Raw genomic sequence first — 27626 nt, 5'->3', positions numbered from 1 at the left:
GACACTTAGACCAATGTCACCTTCAGACGACGAGAGCGGCGGCGATAAAGCGGCAGGGCTTGATAGTGGCGAACGCGAGCGCCGGACATCGGGACACCGCAGATCCACAGTCTGGCTGCAGTAGTCTCCGTCTGGCGCCGAGGATCAGAGAGGAAACAGCCTTGGATTACAGAGATGCCTGTCTCGATAAAGAAGAACTTTGAATTAGATGGAGTCGCGGCAGGCTCAGTGCAGCACTATTTCTTTCATTAAAAAAAAAAAAAAACAACGCCGAGGCACATTTTCACACGCAATGTGTTATGAAACAAGATTACAAGAAATGAAGGCTATTTCATCTTCCAAAAATTGTCCAAAAAGAAGAAGAATACGCACGAAAGCTTGATTCTCTTTAATCTGCTATAGTGAATGTAGTTCACGTCCTGTCGCTGACGTCATCGTCCACAAACCAAACCACCAATCTGCAGCAAGGCGTCGCTGGGTGACTACGAGCAAATCGATTTGATTATTCGCCGTGCACACTGACATGCACGCGTGAATAGTCCGAGGTTGAGCTGTGGAGAGTGCGGCTTTGTTCTGTGTGCCTGGCGTTAAATGTGATTTCCCTACACATCGGGTCAGCGGAGGGGTACGTCTCAAAGGTTATTTGCTCTAGACATTCACAAGAGTCTGATTGTATTCAGACGGTGATCTGACATTCAGCAATCACGGCCTGATGACCTTCCTCGCGCCGCGACGTCAAAAATCCTTTATTTGGCAAATGCGCCGTTCAGTCAGTCATGTCAGCAGCCCCCTGCGAGAGTCCTTGGTCACCTCGTTTCCGCAGGAAATATTTCCTCTGATGCCGACCCTTTGCCCGTCCCCAGCCGCTCGAGTCAGAGTTGCGGTAATTCACACGGACGGATGCATGTAGGGTTTTTAAAAAACATGCTTTTGCTGCACGGCATGCAGATCAAATGCCCGGCATCAGTTTTACACTGTTGCCGGATGGAGACCATGACAGCTTTGCCCAGATGTGCCCCAAATCAATGTGAACATGAATGAATTTCCTCCCGTATGTTCATTCAGACTGGAAGGGCAGCAGCATAGGTTAAAGCAAATCCCTCCAATTACCCCGTCAACGCACCAGAACACCATGGGCGCGGGGGGGGGGACAGGAGAAAGCAGCAGGACACTGTGTAGATGATGTCTGCTCTCACCAGAGCGTTAACCTTTCCCCGTGCATCCTTCCTGCAGAGTCTCTCTCTTTCCTCGCGGCTCTTGTGTCACACAGTCCTATTGTCTGTGCCTGTCCTGATTCGGCGCCCATTACGGAAACATGTTAGTGTACAAAGCTCTCCGTGAGAGAGAGAGAGAGAGAGAGAGAGAGAGAAGGAGGAAAGGTGAGGTGGAAGACAAAGAGGACGAGGGGGAGACAATGGAACGATGACGAGGTAAATGAAGTAGCGCCTCGCGGGAGCTGACAGGCCGTTGCTGAGCACTGTCTTCAGCTTTGCGTTTAACTTCACCGTAGTTATTTGGTCTTTTCATGTTTTTCTCCGTGTTCCTCGTGCTGATTTTTTGTGAAGTTCTTGCATGAAACCATTAACAAGCTCCGGGCCCTTCTGACTGGAACATTTTGACTCGGAAAGGCTTGTGGAACATGTGGTTGTGTAATGTCCGCATGCATTTTTCAGCGAACGTCTCGCTACATGCATTCCCACCACTCGAGCACCACAGCCCCCCCCGGAGAAATGTGATGCAATGATTTCCAAACCCCCCCACTCACACTCTTCTCTGCACCTCCCTCCTCCTGCATCTAGATGTCAGGCGGTGCGTTACAGCAGCTCTCGCTCCGGCTTTTGTTTCTTTTCAAACCTCTGCCACTCATTCACTTCACACCGCTGCCCGGACAAATCTGTTCGTTCAGCTCACGTGCGCTCCGGATATCCAGCACAGAGGCTCCTGAAGCGCCGGGAAGAGCACCCGCGGTCCCCGACCACTCTGCTGTGTGCTGTTTTCATCGCGCAGACTCCCCGGGAGAGGGGGTTTGGATATAGCCGCGCTCCTTTCCTCCCCCCGCTTTCTCACCGAGCACAATAAGCTGTCTTGATCTTACCTGGCGAGTCTGCTCCCCTGGACCATTTAGAGACTGGGTTCTTTTAACTGATGGCTTAGGGGACGGAGGCCACTCTTGCTGCAGTACGGTTCCTCCGATCGATGCGTTGGAGTGAACACCCTTGAACACGTGAACATACGGTGCGACGGATGTGGGCCAAAGTGCCAAATGGCGAATGGATGCACACCACGTGGCTTTGAGCATGTGGACAACTTCCTGCGTTCATGCGTTGGGCCTCATACAAGTGATATTTTAGATGCTTTTTTAAATAAAATAATAATCAAATCTAATACTAATCAAATCCAACATTGCATTGTCTCCATGTCGGACAGCAGAAAGGACGCGTTTCGCGGCGAGCGGCTCCGACCTGTTTAAGCATGAGTCGGCGTGAGTAACACAGTTCTGCCCGGCTGTAATCTGTCACGAAATGAGCCAGACCGGGGGGATAGAAATAGCATTTGATAGATCTGGCAGCCCCTGAAAGTCCGCCGTGCAAGTGCCACGAGTCACACCGTTCCATCAGCAACGAGCAAATTCAAGTGTACATAAGGCAGGGCTGCGTGGAGGCTGAGACTCTTTGACCTCCCGTTTTACAGATGTAGATTTGGCTTGCGGCCATGCAGCATGCTGCAAGGGAAAGCACACGAAGGCTCATACTGTCTGGAGTTTGGAGAATGGCTTTTTTGGTCCTCTGGTCACTAGTTAAGAAAAGAATTTAAATTGAAAGCGTTGCCAAAGTGGGCCCAAGCTGCGCGTCGAACCACAGGGAGCTTCAGCTAGCAAATGGGACCGATGGAGGTGTGGGCACGCTCCAAAGGTGACACAGCAAGGCCTCAAGGAACCTGCCATTTAGTGCCATCAGTCTCCTTCTTCCTCTCTTTGTGTATCTGTCTCTCTTTTCGCTTCCCTCCCGACCACACTTTCCACTCTCTCCACGTCTCTGGCCCTCCGTTAATGGCTAAACTGCATGACGCTGCCCAGGGATTCGCCAGAAAAGCTTCTCCATTCCAGGTTAAGTCCGACAGGAGTCTCTCTTCTACCTGCATAGCCCTGCGCCAAAGCCCAGCGAGCATCCAGGCCCTGTTGGTGTCCAATCCCTGCCTTCTCACTGTGAGGGAAGCTCCTTTTTTGGATTTTTTTTTATTCTCAGCCAACAGCAGCATCAGCGTTTCAGACTTAAGAATCCGGTTGGGCAGGAAGACAGGGATTTCGGGAAGGTTTTTTTTTTACCTTATTTAGCTCTTTCTGCTGTAACATTGTAGATGACAGGTTCTTTCGAAAAAAAGGTTTTTGGATCGGGAACAAGATGGAAAAGAGGGGCCCGACAAAACAAAATGTAAATACCAGAAGTAACATAACAGCCACTGATAGGTCCTGTACATAAGCACGTCACAATGGCCACAGAATTAGTGTTTACTCCAGAATTAACATGGCAATTCTACTATCATCACGGTTTAACCTTTTTTGTGGCATTTGTCTAATGTCTGGTGAAGGCCCCTGTAAGTGTTCCATTAATGTCTAATGAGCTTTTCGTGAGGAGAATTCAACTGTGAATTTCCCCGCGCAAGATTATGAGCAACACGAGGTTCAACATTGGTAATGGGCTGCAACACTAGGTGCAGGAATATTGCGTCATGAGAACATCACTGCAAAGAGTGGGAGCTGATCTTTGCAAATGTCATGCTCTGCTCCGCAAGACTGGAATTGGACCTGTAATTCACCCAACCCCCAGCCTGTTTGTTTCCCACCGCACTGTAATATTCAACAGTGCTGCCTTATTTAATTTGCAGACACAGCTTGTTTCCTGGCAAAAGGAACGCAGCGGAGAAAATTATAATTTCACAACACATCACTGAGCGTTTCCTGTTATGATTGCCACGTGTTAACTTGCTTGCACAAATTCAGAAAAACAGTTTAAACATCGCACTGTGTCTCTCGATATCTGCTTTACCTGCATTAATCAAGGGGAATGGTGGTGGCAGTTTGGCTGCTTAGCGATAATGAGGTGCCATGCCAAGTATGAATAGCGAGAGATTGACCATACGCGAGGGAGACGTGGCTAAATGAATCCTGAACACAGCACAGACAATGGCCGCCTTAAAATTCATGATTGGAGATAATAAACTAAACAAAATGAATGCTGAACAGAGAGACAATTAGACCGCCACATCTGGCAACGCGACGTGAATGGGTACTCAGCCACCGCCATTACGGCAGAGGTGTAACCCCTTCGCTGCCTGGATGTTGTGCTGCAGCCCACGATGAAAGACGAGGCTCACTCCCGCTGCGAAACGCGCTCAGTGAACGGCCTCATGCGGCCCTGCCCAATCCGGGAAGCCCCCATTAGCCGTCGACAATCGCGTTAGCCACTGATTCAATTCTTTCGGCCGTCTTGTCAGTCCAGATCAGTCGCTCGCTGTCCTTCTGATCCCAAGCCACGAGGCGAAACTTCGAGGCCTTTTGAGTCGGCCCCGGGCGCTCGCATTAAAGGAGGGACCAATCATAAAGTAGAGAGAACGTCGCGTCGTCCGGACGACGGGAGAAGAAGAGGAGTGTTCTGACATTTTTGTGAAGTTTATGTTTGGTTGTGCTTGAAAAGCACTGGGGGGGTTATCATATCCCGAGCAGAAGGCTAAGGTTTTTTCACGATCCAAGGAATACCTGTGATATTCCACTTTCAATAGAGTTACGGGGGAAAAGGGGAAAGAAATGAAAGGGGAAAAACTGCCTAAGTGATGTTTTCCAAGCCTCTGACCTCTCCCACTTCCATCTTGGTTTGGGTGACCACAACTTTGTTTGAAGGACAACTCATGCATATTAAACATTACCGATTGGCATTTATCAAAGTACTTTTTGTGAATTTGACCGCACACCCTTCCTCAACAGATAGGCTTTTGTCATCGTCCAGTAGATCCAGAACAGCTTCTCAATGGACCAAGTTGAGTTGGTTTCCAAGTTGAGAATTAACTTACAATCTTTTTTGTTGTTGTATTTATCTTTTCCTCCTACACAATGTTCCAGGCTGCCAATGGCCCCATTAACATCCATATGGCACGCAAGACACCTTCAGAGGACTCAGATTATCAGTAATGTGTAAAGTCCGCTGTTCTTGTGCAGCAGTATTTGTTTTTAACTGCCGGCTCCTAAATTAGTCCCCGTCTCATTAAACGTAAAGCTGTATGTGTGCGTGTCTTAAAGGTTTTTGCAAACGCCCTTTCGAAAAAACTCCCTTCCCTCTCTGAAGTCGTCTTCCCGCTAGCTCCAGGGCTTAATTTATTCAAGGCTGTTAAAAGCAAAAAAGAAGGAAGTCTTCCCCTACTTGAGAGCTGGGTTGTTTGGACCTGAATGGGAAATGCTGGTAGATTTACTTGACATGGATGGTGCACGCACTGACGCAGTCGTACGGATCTGTAATCTACGTAATCTTCGGTGCACATGATGCTCTCTGCACCCTGTGTGGGAAGTCGTTCGGTTCTCCATGAAGAACGGTTTTGTTCTTTTCCCACGCGTGCAGCTCTTCTGTCTAGCTCCTAGGGTGCTTTTTCTCCCTCGCTCTCATCATCGCCGACACGCACACTCTGCCCTCTCCCTTACCTCCGTCAGCTTCACACAGATGCAGAAATGCATGCGCGCCCGCTCTCCCCGCCTGCCTGTTTTTTTTCTCTCCCCGTGTTTCCTGCCTCGTCTGCGGCGCTTTCATGGTTTCGAAGCTGCCGATCCGTCCGCTTAGCCGCGGGGGGGGGGGGGGGGGGGGGTCTTTCGCCGACGTGCCCGTCCTGCACCCACGGCGACGGAGAGGGCTGCTCTGGAGGCGCGGGGAGATAAGAGCGAGGGGGGGCAAATCGCATTAGGACTCACTTTACCCCCCTGACCAAAGCCAGGGGTCGGGATTCGAATGTGACAATCTTGAGTGCGCAAATCCCGGCAAAGGCTGTTTGTGCGTTTCCCAGACTGAGCACAGAGCCTCTGCCGGGCAGCCTTTGCTCGCAGTGATGCAGCCCCAAATGAACACGCCGTCACTAGGGGAATAAGACGAAGCCGTATGCACAGGGAGCCCCTTGGAATACGTCTCGGAGAGTCGCAGTCGTGGCAGTTGCCATCACAGCAGTGGAGCCGTCAATGCTGCGGTGCAACACGCTGTTCAGATCCATGGGTGAAGCCTCTTGACATCAACGGTGGCACACAAAAGGAGCCATGTTCCCGTTTACTGTTGTCTGCACCTGTCAAAATTGTGCGGGGTTATTTTTTACTTTCTCTTATTTTTTTTGTGGGGGGGGGGGGGGGGGGGGGGGGGGGGGATGCATTATGTTCTCCTCCTGCACACAGACCATCCTGCTCTGTAGCACCACAGAGACCCCTGGTGGAGCTGGGAAGCATAGCAATACGTGTGTGCATGTGTGTGTGTGTGTGTGTGTGGTATGATTTACATGATGGGAACTTGCCTTTTTTGCCCTGAGTATACAAATTGAGGTCCCTACAACATGAGAATAACCTAGACCACACACACACACACACACACACACACACACACACACTCACGGCCCTTATCTCTCAGCTGTGGACGACGTTATTGTTGGGCCGTGAGACAAAATGCAAAACTGTCCTCCAACTTCGGGGGCCCTTTCGAATCCCCAAACCAGATTGTCCCTGTTAAGGCTTTTCTGCTATCATCTGAGCACACTAGACTGCACTAGAGGGCCAAATTAGAGCAGGCCTTGGTAAAATAAAATGCCTATTATCTTTGAACTCGCAAGTATCCAATTATAAACCGCAGTTATCTCCCATCTCACAGACTTCTGAGTCCTCGCCACAGGGCCAATGAGCAAGGAGTGCTAATGAAGAGCTGCTGAATAACCTCTTTGCCTTCCCGGATGCAAACCGGTGGAGCCTCCTTGATCGTTGGTGGCCTTTTTATTTTTTTTCATGGATCAGAGTCATTCACTCCGCTTTGATGATGTGGCTCCCCCCCCCCCCCCCCCCCCCCCCCCCGTCGAGCCTGAACACATGCCGCACACTTACGGGTTTTACCATCGGCTGCAGCGCGAGTATGATAAGTGTGAAAAAAGAATGAGATGTCTCTAATCCAAGGCAGCGGGAAAAAGAACGTGCCGTTCAAAATGAGCCGAGCAGTGAGACGAACCCCCCGCTGATGTGGAGAACAGGGAGTTTTGTCTGTCCCCTCAGTTCGCATGCCCCTGTACGGTCACGTCTTCACACTCACCCCATCACAGCTGTTTAAGCATTAGAGAGAAGATGTATCGAAGAACAAATCCCACGGGGTATTCGCCCCAACTCTGCATTTCCCCTGAGCTCTAGGGAGCATTTTAGCATATTTTACAATATTATTTTTGAATTTAATAACACGTGAGTTTGCTGATTTTCACCCATTCAGCCTCACTGCTCACATTAATGTTGTTTTCAGCAGGCAGCTGCCTTTAGCGAAAAAACTAGATGCATGTTTGTGTAAAAGATTTGCATATTTTGTATATATTTTTTTGAAATCTCTTAGCGTTTTCATCTCCATCCATTTCCGGCGCAGATCACTTAAAGGCTCTGCCTTCCTTTTGGTTTTTCAAAATTTCCCAAAGTACCCCTAGTGCAAGAAACGCAGCAGTCGAAGTTCGAAAGTGGGGTCCGACAGAGGCGGCTGAAGAGTACGAGAGCATTCGCGGAGGCGCGGAAGTGTGGTGAAGTTGCCGCGTATGAGGGCCAAAAGAGTGTGTTCGAGTGCAAGAGGCGCTTGGGAACGCAAAAAGGCTCTAGAGCGGTTTTGAGGTGGCGCCTCGTGAGCCGGAGAGTCTGCACTGGAGTTGATGGAATCGCGGTGGTCGTTGTGAAGTTTTGAAGGAAACTGTTTCTATAACAGGAAGGACCTAAGTAAGTCTGGCCCCATCGACAAGTATCAGCCTCCCGAGAGGCGCGGTGAAAGAGTACGGCGTTGTGATCTGTTGTTTTGGGCATATTTATGTGTTTGTGTTCAGCTGCCGGCTGTATTCCGGCCAGGTAACACCTGTCATACAGTCGATGACGCAGAGAGGGAGGTCAAAAAACAAAGTGCTGTATTTTATTTTATTTTTTTCCTGCAGCTTTTGCTTGTTTTATTTATACGCCGATGTGATTGATGGCGGTGGCAGAAACCAGAATGCAACAGTGCCTCTGGACTGACGTGCAGCACACACCGGTCGAATTTTGCATCATTTAACACGCGTCGTGTAGGTCTGCAGGCAGAAGCAGTTGAAGGCACGGCGAGCAAATATGAAATTGCATTTTATTTAACCATCGTCTGTCATATTTAAAAAAAAATCTGTTATGCATGCAGGCTGTTATGCATGCAGGTGTTACATCATGCCTCGTCTTTTGTCCCTTCTCGCAGGAAGTCCCGTCAACCTGACATGCCGTGCGTTCTTTGGATACAGCGGAGACGTCAGTCCACTCATCTACTGGATGAAGGGGGAGAAGTTCATTGAGGATCTGGATGAGGAGCGGGTTCAGGAGACGGACATCAAGTAAGACCTTCAGCATCAGACCTCTCAGTGAAACCCAGTAACACAGATTACAGCCTCCGAAACGACCATTCAAATAAATCAACATCCTCTTGAACAGATTCAATTGAAAAGTGAACATGATAATCATCATCAAGGGAGGATATGTAGCAGAGCTGCTGTATTATACTGCATTAGCTTCTATTTGGGTGTGCCTAATAAATTGATGAGTTGGCGAGAGTAATGTAATTCCACTGTCTGTCATAGAAACCCTTTCCCTGAAATTTTGAATCAGTTTCAATCAGTGTACGGAAGAACTTAACTTAAAACGGATACTCTAGTTTTTGTATTGGCAAGAACAATATTGAAAACAGCAGTTTTGTATCGTGAGTTTAAGCCATTTTTACTCCCACAAAAATGCATGGCAGTCCTGTTCTGCCGGTCAGGAGTCTAAATATGTCATCCTCACACATCAGGCCCGGGCGGGGATAAAGAGTAAACATCGCGGTGCTGTCTTGCCGCGTCTTAAACAAAGCGCTCCGGGATGCTTTTGCTTGGAGTACCATGCCTCGCTGTTGGACCGCTGTGATAAGCCATTTCCAATTTGCAGAGCTCCGTCCTAAATACTCCCACACTCTAGATGATCCTGTGCTACGTTTGCACCAGGAAAACCCGCTGTCTGATCGGGCACAGCCATCTTCCTGACCGCGCCGCTGTCCCTAAATAATGACGACGGCTCATCCCGTCCACCAAATCCGCGTGGGTGTATTGTTTTCGAGGACGCAAGGCAGTGCAGTGTCGACTTTGAATGAGTTGAGGTTTCTGGATTTCATTTTTTGCTAGTGCGCTGCCCGCCGAGCTGGGTGGTGTTTTCGACACGGTTGCCCAGGTAACAGCAAGTGCAGTTTACAGTCAGGAAATGAGTGGAGGAAACTGTCTGTGCAAACATGAAATAATTCAGTGCCCGTCAAGCTGGAGCGTGACCTTGGCGTGCTCCTCCACCAGTCAGATGGAAGAATCGCTGTTGATTTCCTCCACAGCCAACTCATCCCACCGACTCCAAACTTTTTTTGCGGCGGGCCCGTGGAAGTGAAGTGTCCACTGCGAGAGCAGTTGTGGAGAAAACTCAACAGAGATTTCTCTCCAGCACTGCACTATACAGACATCCCATTCTATAGTTCACATATGTCCATGTGATTGTGTTTTTCCAAATGTTAGATGAGAGAGAAATGTTGTCATGTATCAGGATCAAGGGATGTTTCGGTTTGAATATTCTCCAGACCAGTTAGTGTAACAATTGAACAACATGTGATAAATTCATGAGGTCATTCTGATCTCGTTAACACCTTATTCAAACCCAGTGACTACAACCGACCACACATCGACAAACACACCGCCAAGCCGTCATTTGAATTACACTCATGCATGCTTTACGTGGCTGTTCAATAATGCAGACAGCTATGCATTCTTTATCATGTGCAATATATATGCACGGTTCAGGCATGGCTCCCCGAAATGATCGGCGATTACTGAAACATGAGTGGAGGGCGTGATAGCTGAGCAGCACGGCAGATGGAAACTCCGATTGAACGTGCGCCTCCTTTTTCCTGTGTGGGCGACCTTCATCTTTTGGCTCTCGTCACAGGTGGAAACCCGACAGACAGGCGCACACGCCGCCTGAAGCTGGCTGACCATCCAGCGCTGCCGTCTGATTGGCTTCTCCTTTTGATGGCATTCAGGTCATATGGGGAAAAATGACAAAATGCTCTTCCCCTTCAGCTGCCAGCTGGTTAATAGAACGTCGGGCATCTTCAGGTCATTGAACCAACCAACAAGCACGTAGTTACGTAAAAAAAAATCATTTTCATCATGTCTGTCCCTTTGACGACAACTTCAAATATGAATTTATGGCAACAAACAACCACTTGGATGTTTCATTTTTGTTCAAAACAGTGGTGCTTGTTAGGAAAAGCTCAGGAGCAGCGAGACTGTGCAAAAAGTAACTTTGCATGCAGCTTTTTGGCAGAGATGCAGTGTACACATCCATAACCTTCCCCAGCAACGTTGGACGGGGATAACTTTGGATACGGAGCTAAAACACTCGTCAGGACAGGGATGGTTTTCCACACAAAAAGGCCATTTCAAGACTTATTCTTTTCTGGTGGGTCCACGCGTTCATGTCCTGCGTCGCTCCACTCTTTGGACGGACCACACGCATAACCAGAAAAATCCCTGTTGTCGACAAATGGAATCAAATGAAAAGGTCAACAGTAAGCAGCGTGACAAGGCCGGGAGGAGAGTTAGTGGCCCAGTCTGTGACCTGGCATTTCAAGATGTCTCTGTTAGCCTGCCGGCACGATCCATCCCGCTCCCGGCACCGCGCTCTGTTATGAAGGACACCGGGCCAATTAGAGCCTGGAGGATTTAGGGTTGGGGAAAGGTGCTATAACAGTGAAGGAAGAGTGCTGCCGAGTGCGGAAAGAAAACCCTCCCTTCATGTGATGGTTAAATGAGGCAACGAGCCAAGAGATCAGAACCGTGACCCCGGGTGTGTGTTTGTGTGTGTGCAGGGCCCGAAGCGAAGAGGCTCGTGTCGCCCCACAGTACGGGCAGCATTTTTGAAGTGTGCCGCCGCGTGATTCTGTCTCTCCCTCCTGGACGTGTGTGTTTATTTATTTTATTATCTGTTCCCATTTGAACGTGCACCACTTCAAACCCACTGGCTGACATCATTCCGTGAGCTTTTAGCTTTGAAATGGAAATTAATCACGCAGGAGTATTCCCCGGAGGGCTGCGTGTGATACATGAAATTGAGCTCTCGGCACAATGTTTCACCGCTGAGATTTCGAGTTAATATATATATATATATATATAAAAAGAAAAATGTGTGGCTGCGGAACAAGACTTCACAGATCTCAGAGGTGAAGTCACAGCATGGAGCACACACATAAAGGCCGCGCTGCTCAAGTTCAAAACCAGGAGAACTTCCCGTCCCTGGTGCGTGCGGACATTCACGGCCCTTTGGAGCAGCAGTTCAAGTGTGAAAACCCCTAATTAAGGCTCCTTCCGACACATTCATTGAAAAAGAAAAAGGTGCTGCGGCATCTGTGATTCGTGACTGGAGGACCTCTCGGGAAGCCTTTATGTTGTTTTGTTTGCATTTTTGTAAATGCACAATGACATTGAAAGACAAGCTCCACACTTTTTCGGACAGTCGGCTTTTGCCCTTTATTGCAGAGATTTTGATGAGAAGATCATGTTTTTCATGTAACGTCATGTCCCGCATGCCAGGTGTGATTCTCACTTGTTACCCAATAAGAAGCGGAGCTACGCATAGCCTCGCTGACGCCACTGTAACGCCCGTCCACCGCGGCTTTAACACATATTGGCTGCCCTTTACCCAGACAGGCATAAGGAATTCTCAGCATGCTCTTTTTCCATTTATCTGCTCTCTTGCGGGTCAGGGTCACAACAACGGGGTTGAACACAACAGCCCAGACATCCATTTTGTAAACACCAGCGCTGCACCGGCTCCTCCAGGGCATGTTCGTGCGTGAGCAGGGTTCCTCCTCCCCGTCCCGCCACGCCCAAGAAGTCCTCTCACAGGGGACAAGGGGTTCCAGTGGGTCCTCTCTTTTATTCGGATTTGATCAGAATCCAGTGAAGGTCGGAGGAAATGCGTTTTTAGAAAACCCCTCTGAGTTGTCGAGTGAGAGACTAGAGCGCTGCCTCGACTATGCGATGCAACAGGGTGGCGGACACATGCCAAGCTGAAGCCTGGTGGGTGATCTGTCATCGTACAGCTACAATTGTCCGTGTCCACAAGGACCCGCTTTGATCGTATCCAAATGAACCCTGTTTGCGTGGGAGTGCTCCGCATTTTTCGGGGGCGGGGGGGAACACAACTCCAGCTTATCTCTGCAAACACAAACGCCTGCGGCGTTTTTTGGCTCCGTCTTGTGTTTGAGTGACATCTCTTTCGAAAGCCATCAGCATGCATCTGCATTATATTTCACACACGTCGGATGAATTCCTGCCGCTCTCACGTGCATGACCCGGCGAGTAACCTTTGCGCTCCCCTGCAGAGGAACAGCTCCAACAAGTGCCACGCCCTAATTTGCTTTTAGAAAGCGGCCAGTCCGTGTGGCTACAAAATGATTACCTCTAATGGTTCTTCATGGTGCCCGGTCAATAAAAGAAGATTTCGCAGTGAGCGCGATACTTTGCCATGGCAACAGCGTTTGTATTGTAGTTTGTCTTTATCTCCCCCTGCGTTTCAGCCCGCTTTGTTTCGTCCGCTCATTGATCAACGAGCATTAGGTGAGTTTTCATATTCAGATGCCCCGCAGCATGCAGCAGATGAATGCCCAAGTGGCACTCGGCCCTTTTCACACTTCGAGTCCCACGAATCATTAAACACAGGTTTGAAACGGCAATGCAATGTTTGTAACCTTAAAAAAAAGGTGATCAGAGCATCATATCATCCCGGCCCCTGCTCACCAGCCGCGTTGCTGTTGTTCCCCTTTTTGTCATGCAGGAGCGTCGTGACGAACGCTTCAACCGAGGAGGCGTTGCCTTATTTTGCCATCTGCTCATTGGTTTTACACTCGTTTTTAGTTGGCCCCGCTAAAATTAGCGTATTTACGAGGCACTGTGAATCACATCTGGGAAAAGCTCGGATGCGCCAGTCCTGCAGGAAATGCTTCATCACAGCAGAGGCAAACTTCGCCCCTGCATGAAGTCATTTTCCCCATCTTGATTACATTTTTTTTTTTAATCACTACTTTCTCTCAGGACGTTCAGCCACACTTTGGAGGGGCCAGTATACTGTAATGTGATTTATTCCTGGAAACCAATGATCTAACGTTCAACACCATCAACGTCTTCCCGTTGTGACAGCCAACTTTTCACCCCACCCTCGATTGTGGTTGTTTAGATTAAGTATCAACGCCACAGATGATCCATAATTTGCTTTCAGGGAAATCGATATATGCAAATTCTGCAAGTAAAACCAACAGCAGATTTAAAGCATGTTTGCATGCTGTTGTTGGCATTTTGCCCCAAAGCACGACTGCGGACTTATAGATTCTTTATCCGGTACGTTTACATTTGCATCTAATCTGTAATTCGCTCCGTCACCAGTCCACAGCTCACCTCCGTCCTCTTCAGTCTTTTTTCCTGCGTCCTAGAGAGTTTACTTCAATGAGGGGGGACACACCGATATTGAGGAGGAGGCTGGTCAAGTCCAACTTTTCACTCGTGAACACAACAATCTGCCAAGTGTTCGGCGAAGAAACACAAAAAATACATCACAAAAAGCTTCTTTTTTTCTCTCCACCCCCTCGTGGCAAAATGTCCCGTGATAGGTCAGCGCAGTAGCGCGTCGTGACAGCCGCACTATTATCCCCGTGCCGACATGTCACAAGCAGTGGACATCCAGAGCCTCAGCGAGTGGACAGAGCAGCATTGCTCGTGGATCGCGATGTCGCCATCGCGTCAGCTACGGACTGTCGCCCTCCCACCGATCTCACTGAGGTTGGAAGAAAGCGGCCGCAAACGTCAGCAGATTTGAAAGCTCGGGAATTCCCCAGCAGGCTCTGCCCGCTATTGTTTCCTGCATATTTTTACGCTTTGCGGATGACGAGTATAAGGTACAGTAAAGTCTATAAACTGAGGCAAACGTCACACGGGGATAATGCCTGAGAACTGCAAGGTCGTGAATTATGAATTTTAGCATGCATGTTGCGTACAAGTGTACAAAACTCACATTTCCTCAGGGCAAAATTTTGTTTTTGTCCGAAAAATCCATATTTTATTAGAGAGTCAAGAGTCGGACTTTTTGATTGCCTGCAGTTTGGAGCAAATATTCCCATAGTTTTTTTATGACATGAAGTCAGAACATCTGATCTGACATTGTGATTGGAAAAACCAAGAGCCAACCTGCAAACACTTTTTCAATTCAAAACACAACCTGCGCTGGTGTCGCCTGACGTCCTGGGTCTGTTCCCGCCGTTGTGTGTGTGTTTTTGTCTGGGCCTGGTCACACGTCCTGGATGGAGACTGTCGGACGCTTCTCTGATGTGCACCGCGCGGTCAGTGACGAGGGGACGGCGCTCTCGGTTTGGGCAAAATGTTTGAAGTGGTGTTCAGGTTGTATCAAACAGCTTGAGCCATGAACGTGTTCATGCCTTGTTGTGGTCCGCCGTCAGAACGATTGTCTTTGTCTCAAATGGAATATCCATTCGTCCGTTTCCTTTCGTCAAAGCGCCAGAAAGCACAATATTGTCTGTTGGCTGCTCCAAATGTCCACCACATCAACTTTGTCCCGCCTCTCAAATCATTTTCTGCTCATATTTCTCAGGACGCATAGAGAGGGGATGAAGTGAGCCCGCCATTCACGTGACTCTTTCACTCTCTCAGGTGGAAATGACCGAAGCCAGAGAGAGAGAGAGAGAGAGAATCAAAAAGCCGCCAGCGTGAATCCCCTTTGCTCTGCTCTCTGACGCCCCCTGCAGGACAATCCGGGAGCACCTGGGGGAGCAGGAGGTTTCCATCTCTCTGACCATCGACTCTCTGGAGGAGAGCGACTTTGGCAACTACTCCTGCTACGTGGAGAACGGCAACGGACGGAGGCAAGCCAACATCCAGCTCGCCAAGAAAGGTACATTCATTTTTCATTTCATCTGCGCTGCGTTACCATGACGGTAGGAGACGGACGTTAAAGCCTGGATATTAAAATGACGGCCTGTTTGCAGCTTTGGGCCTGAAAAAAAGGCCATTTCTGTAGGACAGGCCTTCGCTCTGACAATGAGTGAATCTTGCAGCCGTTCACTGAGCACAAAGACGAAGAACTGCAAAGATTCTCGCCTCAGGGAGCAAATAAATAGGACAGTGTGTTGTCGATGGTCCAGAAAGCCTATTCGTCCAGCCCACCTTGAGTTTCCAGAGAAAGCGAATGCATTTTTTTAGACACAGGATTGGAGTTGATGATGATGCCAGACAAACTGGCAGTGACCTCCCACAACACACACACACACACACACACACACACACATTTTCTCTTTTCTGTCATCACTCACTATTGTTGCCTTCTTTTTTTATTCCATCAAGCAGTTTTAGTTTTCCCCTTGATTTCACGTCACATAGTAGGACTGTTTGAAAGTGGCTTCTGTGGTGATTTGAAATAGAGATGCACACTTTTCAACCGGGTTATATAAGTGATATGGGTTTGGTTTTGTTGCCTCGAGGGGGTCTCTGCAGTGTTAAAGTTGTCAGTGTTGAATACATTAACATGGTAGATATTTTTCCCTCTCTTTTAAGCTCGCAGCTTCGGAGCCAGCTTTGATGGCAGCCTAGTTCCCCCTAAAATTTGCCTTATTCAAGGGGTTTATGCAACAAAGACCAAACTCGGAATGAAACGGAGAAGTTTAGCCCGGCCTTCATGGGATTGTGGGTCTACGGAAAAGAAATGAACCTGTCTCCATGTTGTTGCTGTTTTGTGTGGTGTGCTGCGTCTGTTGTGCGACGCCGCTTTCTCGCTCGCCTCTCGAAGCTGTGAGCGCGGCACGCGACACTCCCAGTGAATTTTTGTCGTCTCGAAAGCCGGCCTCCACGTCTACTTCTCCCCCCATGAGCAACGCTCTTCGCCGGGGCGACACATCCTCTAATCATTGATTTCTCTCACCAGCGCAGCAACAACGCCAGCTAGGAATCAGCGGCCTCCACTGTACGATGAGTGACATGTGGATTCTTGCCTTGTGCTGTACTTCGCCGTCCGACCGCCACTCTCTCCTTCTATCTCCCTCCTCAGACAGAGACGCAGCAGTAGCGTGATGGAAAAAGGGGTGATGATGAACCGCCCCGTGCCGAGCGGCTCCATCGAAACTCAGCCTTCTAGTCGTCAGGAGCTAACTTGTCTTAATCCGTCCCGCCGCAGCGCTGCTACACTATGGATGCCACGCAGAGAGGACTTGGCCTCCTCCGCTGTAACCTCTGCTGCTCGAGGAGCAGCCGGTGCGTTACACTGTCGGGACGTGTGAGGAAGGAGGGCAGCGCCGAGGTGCAGAGGACGGTGACGGGGAAGTGAGGGGGAAGTGAGGGGGAAGTGAGGAGGAAGTGAGGGGGAAGTGAGGAGGGGAAGTGAGGGGGAAGTGAGGAGGGAAGTGAGGGGGAAGTGAAGAGGGGAGTGAGGGGGAAGTGCGGAGGAAGTGAGGGGGAAGTGGAGTTTCCTGGAACCGGCTCTTGTTCGCTGCAGCCGCCTCTTTTAGACAAACGAATTCTGGTCGACTCCCAGGCGGAGGAGACACAAGAGGAGGAGAGTCAGAGGAAACCTGTGTTTCATGCTGCCCATTTTTTCGGACTTTTGTTCGCGCGTCCGTCCGTCGGAGAGCTTTGCTGAAGGTCACTGCCCGGACGGGCACGATGAAGTGGTGCAGGCCACGCCGGCTAGCTCGCCGGAACATCATCCTCCATCATGGGAGCTGTCAGCCTGATGGCCGCTGCAGTGGGACGGGCACTGCGCACTCCCAACGAGGTTAAATGGGCGTCGGTGATGGATGGTGATGCGCGCGAGTCCTCTCCATCCGCGTTTGTGCGCGCGCGCTCGCGAGGCATCGCGGTGCGGCCTTTTACTTGCTGTCCATTAGTCAGCCAACGACGGCTGACCACCCAGACTCTGTGAGGCGTAGCCGAGAGGAAGCGTCGAGCTGAAAAAGATGGAGCGACGTCTTGAAAACACAGTAAAAGAGAAACGAAAAAGGCCTTGAAAAAGAGATTCGATCATGAAAAATAAGGCAGGCGACTTGGTTTTCAAGGCAGGTTACTCGACCATGGAGCCCTAATGTTTGAGACCATCGCCCTGCGGTGTAAAATATCACCTCTCATCCTCCTGAATAACTCTGGGAGTCTCTCCTCGACAGAGTGTCCTGGCCTGGTGGACCTTGTTGAACAGTAGCAGATTAAAAGAATCTACTGCAGCCGTGACATTTACCTTTACATTTACCCTGCGAAGTTGGCCCCCGCCGGTGCCTTTCACTGGTTCGCGTCAAGCTGCGGCGATGACGGACGGCCTCGGAGAGCGGACCAGTTCGATCTGTCGACAAACGGCCGGCAGCGTTGCCTCGCCGCGGCAGAACACACGTGTGACCGGTCTTCATGAGTTGCGGCGTTTGGATCTGTCACGTGCTTTTTTCTCGCGCCGGTTGCATCAATCTGCGTTGGGTTTTTTTTTTGTTCCTATCCAATCAAGCCCGAAGGCATTAAGTGAAAGGTATAGAAGTGGTTGTACCTCCACTCCAGCTGGAGTTGTGTGTCAGCCGGATACAGTCGAGCCAATATAAGCAAGGAAGAGCAATGGAGATATTGCAAAGTCATTTTTACAATATGGACTCCTGTGACAGTCGCCGGTGCAGCATATATCCATCATGATTGATCGTGCATTGTTTCACAGGTGCTGATGTTCCGCGCTTTGGATTTTGCTGCGAGCGTAAATCTAATGTCGGGGGAACTGTGGGCACAGGCCAGCGTCAGTGAGCAGAGAAATACAATGAAGGGAGAATGGCGGTGACGTGAAACTGTGCCACAATCTAAGGAATGAAGTAAAACATAGTGTCACGGCGGCGTTCTGTGGCGCAGTCTGACAAGCCCCAATAAAATTACAAATATGACGACGAAAGTGCGCTATAGTTATTTGAAGAAAATGCGAAATCCTAAACGATAATACAAATCGTACTTTCTGCAATGGCGTCTGTCCACCGCAGTGTTGTGATGATCCTGAACTCCTTTCAGGAACCTGACAGCCAATCGTTTTCAATCGTTTTTTTCCATCATTGCCAGGCTGTCTGCTAATATATTTCTTTGTTTGTCTCACTTCAATGAATCGTCTCCCTCCCTCACTGTGCGTGTCACATTAGCGGAGCTGATGTACACGGTGGAGCTGGCCGGAGGTCTGGGGGCCATCCTGATGCTGCTCGTCTGTCTGGTGACGCTCTACAAGTGCTACCGGATCGAGCTCATGCTCTTCTACAGAAACCACTTTGGCAGCGAGGATCTAGATGGAGGTAAGACTGAGACAAGGTGCCAGATATGATGCACTTTACACCATTATATAATAATCCCCCCCCCCCCCCCCCTTAATCTGTGATAGCACAGCGTTTGCTGCTTAGTGGAGGATTTTCTAATGCACCTTTCACCCGCTGCGAAAACATCCCTTTTCTTTCCTCTTCCTCTGGAGTATCTGTGCCGCTCTGCTCGCATTTATTTTTACCCGGGAACACACCTGGGTTATTTTTCATATCTCAAAGCTGCGTGTGGCACCATTTTTAGGGAAACATGTGCATGTGTTTCATCAGTTCTAAATGACATAGTGGCTGCAACGGAATTGAGCCTCCCATCGCTTCCAACTCATACAAATCTGTTGTCAATTTCCGGGGGACTCTGCTCAACCCACTGGAGGAGCTCACATCAAAAACCTTGCGCACAAAAAATATCCTGTAAACTGTCTGTTAAACAGCAGCCGCCAGGTCACCAGTCTTTGATGTCGCTCCCCTTCTTGTCACATCTGCGTCCTCGTGAAGACCAATCACAATCCTTGTAAATATGTTCGCGCCGGCCGCTGTTCCCTGACATCACAGTGCACGCCTTCTGGGTCATGGATTGTCAAACGCCCGCCCCCCCTCTCTGCGCCTCTCGGAGACTCAAACGATTTTAAAGAGGGAAAAAAGAAGCAGCCCTGATCCCCTCAACACTTTGAGTACAGCGGTGCCCGGTGATGTGCTTTTGTCTATTTCCAGGTACGTTTGGTCGTGGTGTCTTCCAGTCATTATGATTCTGTCCCGTACACAGGCCGACAAACCCCCAATATGTCCATCAATATGTCCGTCATGTCACTTGGGAGTAGCCGCGTGCCTTCACTTGCTACGGCTCTGCTCCTTGCACCCAAAGCAGTCACCATCGAAGATGAGATGAGATGAGATAATCCTTTATTCGTCCCACAGGCGGTCATTTGGAGGAGGAAAATCTTACTTGGAACCGTAATAAATTCATAATTTTAAAGGCTTATCAGACGCACCGCTGTTCAAAATAATATTATGCAGGATTTCAAAACTCTGGAATGTTTTCTCAGGGATCTTTTATTCACCGAGAGCGTGGCACGGTGTGGTTTCTGATGTCGCGCTAATCTCGAAACGCCGCCTCAGCGGTACAATTTTGTTGGAAAGGTGACGCAATAGAAATAGAGCGTTTTCTCTGACAAACCAAAGTTGACAGAGAAACGGCAGGGTTGTTATCCTGCACATGAAAAAGTACGAGGGTGAACGGACTATATATATATATATATATATATATATATATATATCGTGTTGAACTCTCTCAATTAAGCAAATCAAACCACAGTCCCTGTACCGGACAAAAGCCTTGACTCTGAGGCCCCATCAGCAATAGTAAAAGGAAAAAAAAAAGAATCTGATTGGACCCGGTGGATCCGTCCTGGCTCGAGAATGCATCAGACTAAGACAAGGAGCGAGTTTTAATTTGATTCCCCTGTAATGAGTCTCTAAAGCACCAGCGCTGCAATGAATTCAGGGCGAATGAGATTAGTCTGGAGAGAGGCTGAGGGATCGTGCGTAGTGGAAAGAGAGACGGCGAGAGAGTTATGAGTGTTAAAAAAGGTAAAGCAGTGTTCTGTGCCCTGCTCCTCTCCTCAAACGCTCCCGGATCGGCCTCGCTGCCGTGGCTGCTCCGTGAGACACTCCAGTGGAAGTCATTACCTCTGGCCGTGTTGGGCTTCTGGGCCCAGAAGGCCGAGCGTCGCCCCCGTAATGGACGGCCCAGAGGCGGTCGTGTCGGAGAAGGGGAAGAAAGAAAGAAAAAAATGTGCGGCCTTGAACCTCAATGCCAAACAGCAATTGTCTCCTTTAATTGTCCCGCCCAAGTGGCTGCTTGAAGAGAGAAACAGATTTTCAATTTGTCCTCCGGTATAAAGTGGATCAGGTTCAATGAGACCCAGTACGCCGCCTCCGGAGCTCCCAGGGGAACCCCTTGATGCTTTCCTGCGCGCCACGGCCGATTAGAGCACTTCACTGCTACCTCTGGCACACGCGCACCTCCCCGCGCCGCGCGCGTGCTCTCGCAATAAACTGCGCCGCGAGACGTCGGCGTTCCCGATGACAGCGCGCCGCGCAGCGTCGGGGGCGGGAATGGCAAATGGCGAGGGATTGAATGGAAACCAAACTGGAAGTGGTTCGCCCGGGTAGATCTGAGACAAAAACGGTCGCCAGGCGATGGCAGGAGATGGGGTTCACGCCGAGATCCCATCGCCATGGTAACCGCCGAGAGAAGGAGCTGCTTGTAAGTTATAGTTGCACACAAACACACATTTTTCATCGATAAAGCCCTTGAGCCAGCGGCCATGTTTTTTTCTCGCTCTCTCTCTCTCTTCAGCGTAACTGTGCACAGAGCGCTGCCAAGAAAGTGCCCTTGTTTCATCGTGGCCACTCGGAGAGCGCCCGCCTCCCTCTTCTGCCAGATGTAAAACTGTAAGCTTTAAGTAACAATAGGGCGGACTGTCAGCTATTTGTCAGCGGCGCAATTTAGTTAAAGACCGCTCAGTCGTCACATTGTGTGGGTGTCAGTGGAATCATTAATAGGCTTCGCAATGACAACATCCGAGGCAAGCTTGTCGGGGAGGTGGCGGCTCGTCAACACGCTGCCACGAAGGCGAACGGCAGCGGCGTCGACGCGGTGTGGAACCGCGCGGCTCCGTCTGCGCCGTCGGTGCAGCTCGGCGATACTTGGCATTGATGATTTTCACGTCTCGCACCGTCTGCACGGTCGAGACGCAGGGGCAAACGTCACAAAGACGCCTTTCTGTGATTAGAAGGTCAAGTGGTCCCCAATGTGATGTTGTCAGATGTGTAATGAGAGAAAAAAAGACACGTGGAGAGTTTAGACTCCGTATCTTCTCTGCGGCTGACACCTTAAACCATTAGAGATAGATATATGGACGCTTATATAGTTAACTATTAATACTGAAATAATTGTTATTGCATATTAGAGCTGTCAGATTATTAAGCACTGATAGCTTAAGATAATCTTGTGTAGTACAACAACACAGCAATTTATCTTTATCTCCAGGAAGTTTATGATCTGCATATGGGCAGCTTTTTTTCTTTTTTTTCTGGCCTCTTTAAGTTATACTCTGCTATTCCGAGGGGTGATTTTTTTTTTCCTCAATTTGTTTAAACGGAGTCTACCCCGCAGACTAGCAACTGTGTGCATGTGAGAAAACAAGTGATTATGATGAACGCAGAAAGCAATAACGCCGCACTCTGTTCGAGCGCAACCGCAATTTTTTGCAAAGTAGCGCGGTTAAAAAGTAAAAGCTGCTCAGCTGCTCATTGGCGGTCCTCCCCTTGTGCCTCCGTGGCTCCGGAGTCGAGTGCGCGCGTTACCTTCCGACCGGCTCTCCAATAAAATGTAATGGAGACCGGAGATTACGCCTGCAACTCTCTTGGCGGCCCCCCGAGGGCACGATGAAGAGTTCACAATCCAACTGTGAGACCCCCGACACACGTGCACATGTTCCTCCCTACTCTTCCCTCGCGTGTACGTGAACAGTCACTCCTGGAGATGCGAGGCGGTCACTCCACCTTCCGAGAGAGGCGCCCTCGAGCCTCTTGTTGACAGTCGCGCAGCCCAGAGGGAGGAACCTATTAAAAGCTACGGACACGGGACGCCGTGCCGATGATTGATTCTCAAATCCCCCCGCTTGAACTCTGCTCCTCTGCTTTTCTGTACCCGACTGTGCCGTATCCTCCTCAGCCCCCGATCTTTTCCCGGTGTCCGGACAGGTCACGCGTGGCCCCCCGGCTGCTGCCCCGCCGGTGGTCTCCATAAAGCAGAGGGGCCGGAGTCCTGGCGAAGACAGGAAGTCACACACCCAAACCCTGCTCGTGTCTCTAATGAGTTTCCCTCAAAGGATTTTTGTTCACACTGCAGCTCAACGTGTCCCAGTTTTGTTTTGTTTTTTCCCCCGCCCCCCTCAGTTTGTGACAGGTACAAGGGATTTTGTGACAGAAGAAACACATAGAATCTGATATTTTCACTTCTGGTAAATGCGACGTGCATTGTATCTGATTTGTGGCCCGGAAATTCGCAGTTGCACACGAAAGATTGTACATTTTTATGATAAAAAAAAACTTCCCTCAGGATCAATTAGGCACTTATTCATCTTTCTTATAATTTAAATGCTCAAAACATTGCAAAATTTGACGTTTGAGCCGTTTTCAGCGGCATCCTTTTCGTTGGTATCAAGCAGTTCCACGAAAGCCGGTCTCTGACCTTTATCCTGCGGAACTGAGAAAACATGATCTGCTAATGTGCCGGGGTGGAGGCTTTTGGCCACCAGAGCATCAGTGAGGTCAGCAAACTGTTGCTGGGCGATAAGGCCTGGCTCACAGCCGGCGGTCCAGCTCACTCCAAATGTGCTGGAGGGAGTTAAGGTCAGAGCTCTCTGCAGGCGAGTCAAGTTCCTCCACACCAAAGTGGGGAAACCATTGCTCTATGAGCCTGGCTGTGTGTCAGAGCGAACAAGGACCTCCTCTATCTGTAACCACAGGGTCGCTCGCGGTTGTCTAATGTTGTGGTCTGCAGCCGTACGACGGGGACGGTGACGGTGGGAACAGTGTCTGCATGATTGGCCATACCGCACGGCTACAGCAATGAAGATGACACTCGAAAGGAAGCGGCAGTGCAGCTAAACTCACAGTCACAGTGACAATGTGCCTGTAAAGTCACTCAAAGGAGGAAATACTAGTAAAACTCGAGGTGGAAAACCAAAGCACTGTAATCGCCGAGGCGGTTTGGTTTCCATCTTTCACGGCGTCAGCGTTGAGGTGTTCGCCCCGAAAGCTGTTATTTCCTTCCTGTACCGGTCGGTAGGAGCCCGGGATGTCTCACTTCCACGCCACAGGGAGACACATTTCCGTCTTCACTCACCTCCTCTCTCTTCACTCAGCCCCTCTCAGGTCTGTGGTCAGTCAGGGCTTCCAGGCGGCCGATGGAGCCACACCACGCCGCATCGGGCCTGGCAGGCATTTGGCTCAGAGTGGAATCTAATTTGTTTTGCCCGCCGCCTGCAAAGCAGCCACCGGGGGTAACGGTGTCCGTCAGCGGAGCGGTAATGAAAAGCACTCGGCCGGGCGGAGGGGCCCAGAGGTCGGTGTAATGGAGGCGACCTGTCTCAATGAAGACTCCCGCTGAACGAACGGCTCTCTGTACACCGGCACGGAAAATAGATTGTGAGCATCCGGGGGTTTTAGCGGTGCATAACTCTGCTGACCGCAGCGGGAAGCGCGGTGTTCAGAGCATAAAAACATGCACGCGTTTAATTGAAGCATGGTGGTTTTGGGAGCGCTCCGACGCCCTCACGTGAAGGATTCAGGGGAACGGGTTCCGCTTTTAAAACAGTTTGCTTTATTTCCTGCTTGATTATAAAGCAGCGACTGTGAAACGGAATGTCGGAAGACACACTCTCGTCTGTGACATTTCAGTGTCTGCCCTGCCCCCCCATCCCTTCCTTGCCTTCCAGATAACAAGGACTACGACGCGTACTTGTCCTACACCAAAGTGGACCCGGACCAGTGGAGCCAGGAGACCCGAGAGGAGGAGCGCTTTGCCCTGGAGATCCTCCCCGACGTGCTGGAGAAGCATTATGGGTATAAACTCTTCATTCCAGACAGGGACTTGATCCCCACAGGAAGTAAGCTCTCTCTCTCTCCCGCTCTCTCTCTCTCTCTGTCTCGCGCGCATTGTGTCGGATGTGCTGTTGACTCGGTGTTGCTCGTGCTGTCAGTGCGGTGGTGATGTGCCCCTGTTTGCTGTTTTCTGTTCTGCATTTGTGTCGTGGCGTGACTAGACCTGCAAGAGCACCATCGTTTCCGCAAATGAGCTTTTTTCTAACCTCTGGCTGAGCTGAAGTGGATCGGAAGAAAAGCTGAAAGGGAGACGTTTAGGTCTTTTTTTGGGGGGGGGGGGTGGTTTCAATTTTTAAGGAGAAAATCCGGACATTTTGGAGTATTTCCTCCAGTCCAGTACTTCAATTGAATATAACTGCCGCCCCACAGCCCACACTTTTCTGCACGTCAGAAATAAGAGAAGTGCTATTAACCGCTCGCGACACAATGGTTGCGGCTCTTGAAAGTTTTGCGCTCCTAAAAGCGATGACTCCCAACCAGGGGTGATCATATGACGGGGGGCACTTCCACAGGTAGAGGGTTGGAGCACGTCCATCATTTCTTTGTAGGTGCTGGGTAACTGCTGCTCGTTCCTAGTTTCCCAGTCGTTCTTTATTTCCGCCTGGGGATGAATCAACCGCCAAAGGTGGTCGGTGAAAAAACAAGATGGCAGAGGTGCGCAGATGCTTTTTTTTTTTGGTCCTTACACATTTGCCAGCGGGCATTTTGAAAGATTGCGCAGCTTAAATAACAAACTGATTGTATCATTTCACTCTGCAGTGAGTAGCAGAGAGCGTGCTTTAAGAGGAACTGACAACCTTTAACGGTTATCTGTCCTGAAGTTCTGTTTTAGTCACGACATAACAAATCTTTTTGAGGATGAGGGGATATTACAGCAGTTTAACTAATGTAAGGAATGTGCTGCAGATGAACGATAATGTTTGTGAATGTGACCAGACTACAAGATAAAACATAACTGAGGATCATTTCACTGGAGTTTGCCAGCGAATTCGCCAGTGGTGGAAACGTAAGGTAACTAAAGTGAGTGGTTTCGCTCACTCATGTCGATAATAGTCGACACACTGGACTTTCTGAATACTCCGTCTACCGCAGGAGTTTAAAAAGTTGACTTTCACTTGGATTTACAAAATGTCCAGCAACTAATCTAAGAACTGCTGAGGTCAGTCCCTGCAGTCTGACCTGTTCCAGCTTTCTTCGTGGAAGTGAATTATTATTATTATTATTAAAAAACAAAACCGAAAAAACAACAACTGTACATTGTGCTTTAAAAAAAGCTCCAGACTAGAGGTCCGGACTTGCTAGTTGCTTCTTTGTGTGCTGAAGTGCATTATCTACACTATGTAAAGCCTGTGGGAGGCATTATAGCTGATGATACATATGCAGCATAAGCCGCGGAAAGAATGAAGCTTATTATCACAGTCCATGTTCCTGATCCGGCTCCATACAGACTCTACCCCTGCATGCTGCTGTGTGATGATGTCAGCTGTACAATCAGAAAGCATGCGGATGAATGCATGTTTTGCCACAGTCTATATTTCTAATGGAGCCTCTCACCATGCCCCGTGCTTATCTTTGATTAACCCATCGCACAGATGTCTCTGATAATATCATTATGTCATTAGCCTCCATTTGAATACTTCTGCATCTGCCGGTCGTGCCCGCGCACACCGGCATTACTAATTATGTTCCTCATCAGTGGCTTTGTGCCAAGGTTGTAAACTGAATTCCTCGCTGTGATTATGTGCTCGATGCGGGGGGGAATGTTGTAATATGGGAAAATGGCATAAGAGGAAAAAAAGGCAAGGATTGAGAGGGATCTAAAGCGCCCGCGGCCATTCCAGCTGGTGACACCGCTTCACTGTCTTACTGCAAACGTTCAGTTCCCACTGGGGATGTATCAGCATCTCAACAATATGATATAATAAAGCATAATGCACAGCTATAGATAAACACTGATTGGCCATTTGGGGTTTCTTTCAGTCCTTCTGCTGAGATTCCGATAAGAAACATGTCATTCCACAGAACGCTGGGTGGTTTATTTCGACGTGTTTGGCAGCTCACCACAACAACAGATTCCTTGCATGTCTAGTGCACATTCAGCATTTTCAACAGCTGAACTCCTTCCACTAAATTAAAAAAAAGCCCTTTTCCTTGTCTTTTTTTATGCCACACGTCCCATATTAAACTGGAATAAACTGGTCAGCGCGATTACCCTTTTACGATCGCCGGTGGAGCACCAGTGGACAGAAACAGTTTATGCCAGAGCCATGTCCCCACATTATGACCAAAAATGTGTTGTTTTTTTTTTAATGCCTCTCTGCATATATCCTATTGATCACACTTTGAATTTAAACATCTATGTTTAGGTTTCACCAATGATCATTTCCAGGATGACACCAGACTACTTAGAGGTACTTCTTCCCCCGGATTGATTTTGAATGCTCGTGTCGACACACACTGACAAAGACGTTGTGAACAAAGTCAATAATATAGAAAGTCCTTTTGGAAACACTTCATGATGAGCCACAGGGGGTTTATAGGTTGTTGCTATTTGTTGTTATTTACCATTGATACAGCCATTATCATCTTATACAGATTTTATAAAACTTTCAATTGCATTCACCTGCATTAAATCACAGGGTTTTTTTGTTAGTTTTTTTCCCCCCGGGAAATTAAATAAGTCAGGTTAAGTGCATTCAAATTATTCAATTAGATCGAATCAAGAGACATTCTTAAATGTTTTGTGTATTCCACCAAAAAGAGACACGAGGTATCGGCCCACTTTAGACCTCACATCATGTCTTTTTTCCTTGAGACACAGCGTGTGCCAGTCATTATTCAGACGTAATCGGGGCACGACGGAGCGCGAGTTGTGACAATCTGAATTTTCACGATGATCTTCCGTGGCACTGTGGCCCAGTAATGCTGTAACATTAAACGTCACGGCATTTTGAAGCCAAACTGTCGAGAGCGGGGCCGCAGTGATTCTCTGCTCCGTGTAATTTAGCATTGGGGGGCGGATGGGAATCAATGATCACACTTTTCGCGAGGCCCCGATTGTAAAACTTGCGAGGTCTCTGAAAGGAGGAATTTAATCTGCGCGGCCATAAAAAACTGTCACCAGACAGTTAAATCAATTCAAAAGATAAAATGAAACTACGACTCATTAGCTAATTATACGGCATCCATTTATCCATTCTCATTAGGGTTATTCGTGATAAAAATAAAAACTTGTTTTTCCGCTTGATTGGTTTATCGTAAACTGAGCGCGCCCCAGGGCCTACCAGGGGGAGGGTT

General features: G+C 49.1%; 1 protein-coding gene and 1 long non-coding RNA gene across 8 annotated transcripts in view; one reads left to right on the top strand and one right to left on the bottom strand.

The window, feature by feature from the left end:
- The window catches only part of LOC118301237, a 1055945-nt gene that overhangs the window by 208222 nt on the left and 820097 nt on the right, over positions 1–27626 (bottom strand). The window lies entirely within an intron of this gene.
- Positions 1–27626, top strand: part of LOC118313039 (interleukin-1 receptor accessory protein-like 1) — a 225876-nt gene that overhangs the window by 193796 nt on the left and 4454 nt on the right. For 2 of the 3 annotated variants that reach the window (XM_035638254.2, XM_035638283.2), the window contains 5 exons: positions 8469–8601; positions 15093–15238; positions 18489–18635; positions 24164–24334; positions 26696–26740. In XM_035638254.2, the coding sequence (XP_035494147.1) occupies positions 8469–8601; positions 15093–15238; positions 18489–18635; positions 24164–24334; positions 26696–26740 (642 nt within the window). The remainder of the gene's footprint in view (positions 1–8468; positions 8602–15092; positions 15239–18488; positions 18636–24163; positions 24335–26695; positions 26741–27626) is intronic. The other variant, XM_035638292.2, reaches the window with a different exon arrangement.

This window comes from Scophthalmus maximus, chromosome 1, assembly GCF_022379125.1.
Source record: "Scophthalmus maximus strain ysfricsl-2021 chromosome 1, ASM2237912v1, whole genome shotgun sequence".
Taxonomy (NCBI): Eukaryota; Metazoa; Chordata; class Actinopteri; order Pleuronectiformes; family Scophthalmidae; genus Scophthalmus; species Scophthalmus maximus.
Note: the sequence above shows the minus strand (reverse complement) of the source record. Positions and strands in the feature narration are given on the sequence as shown.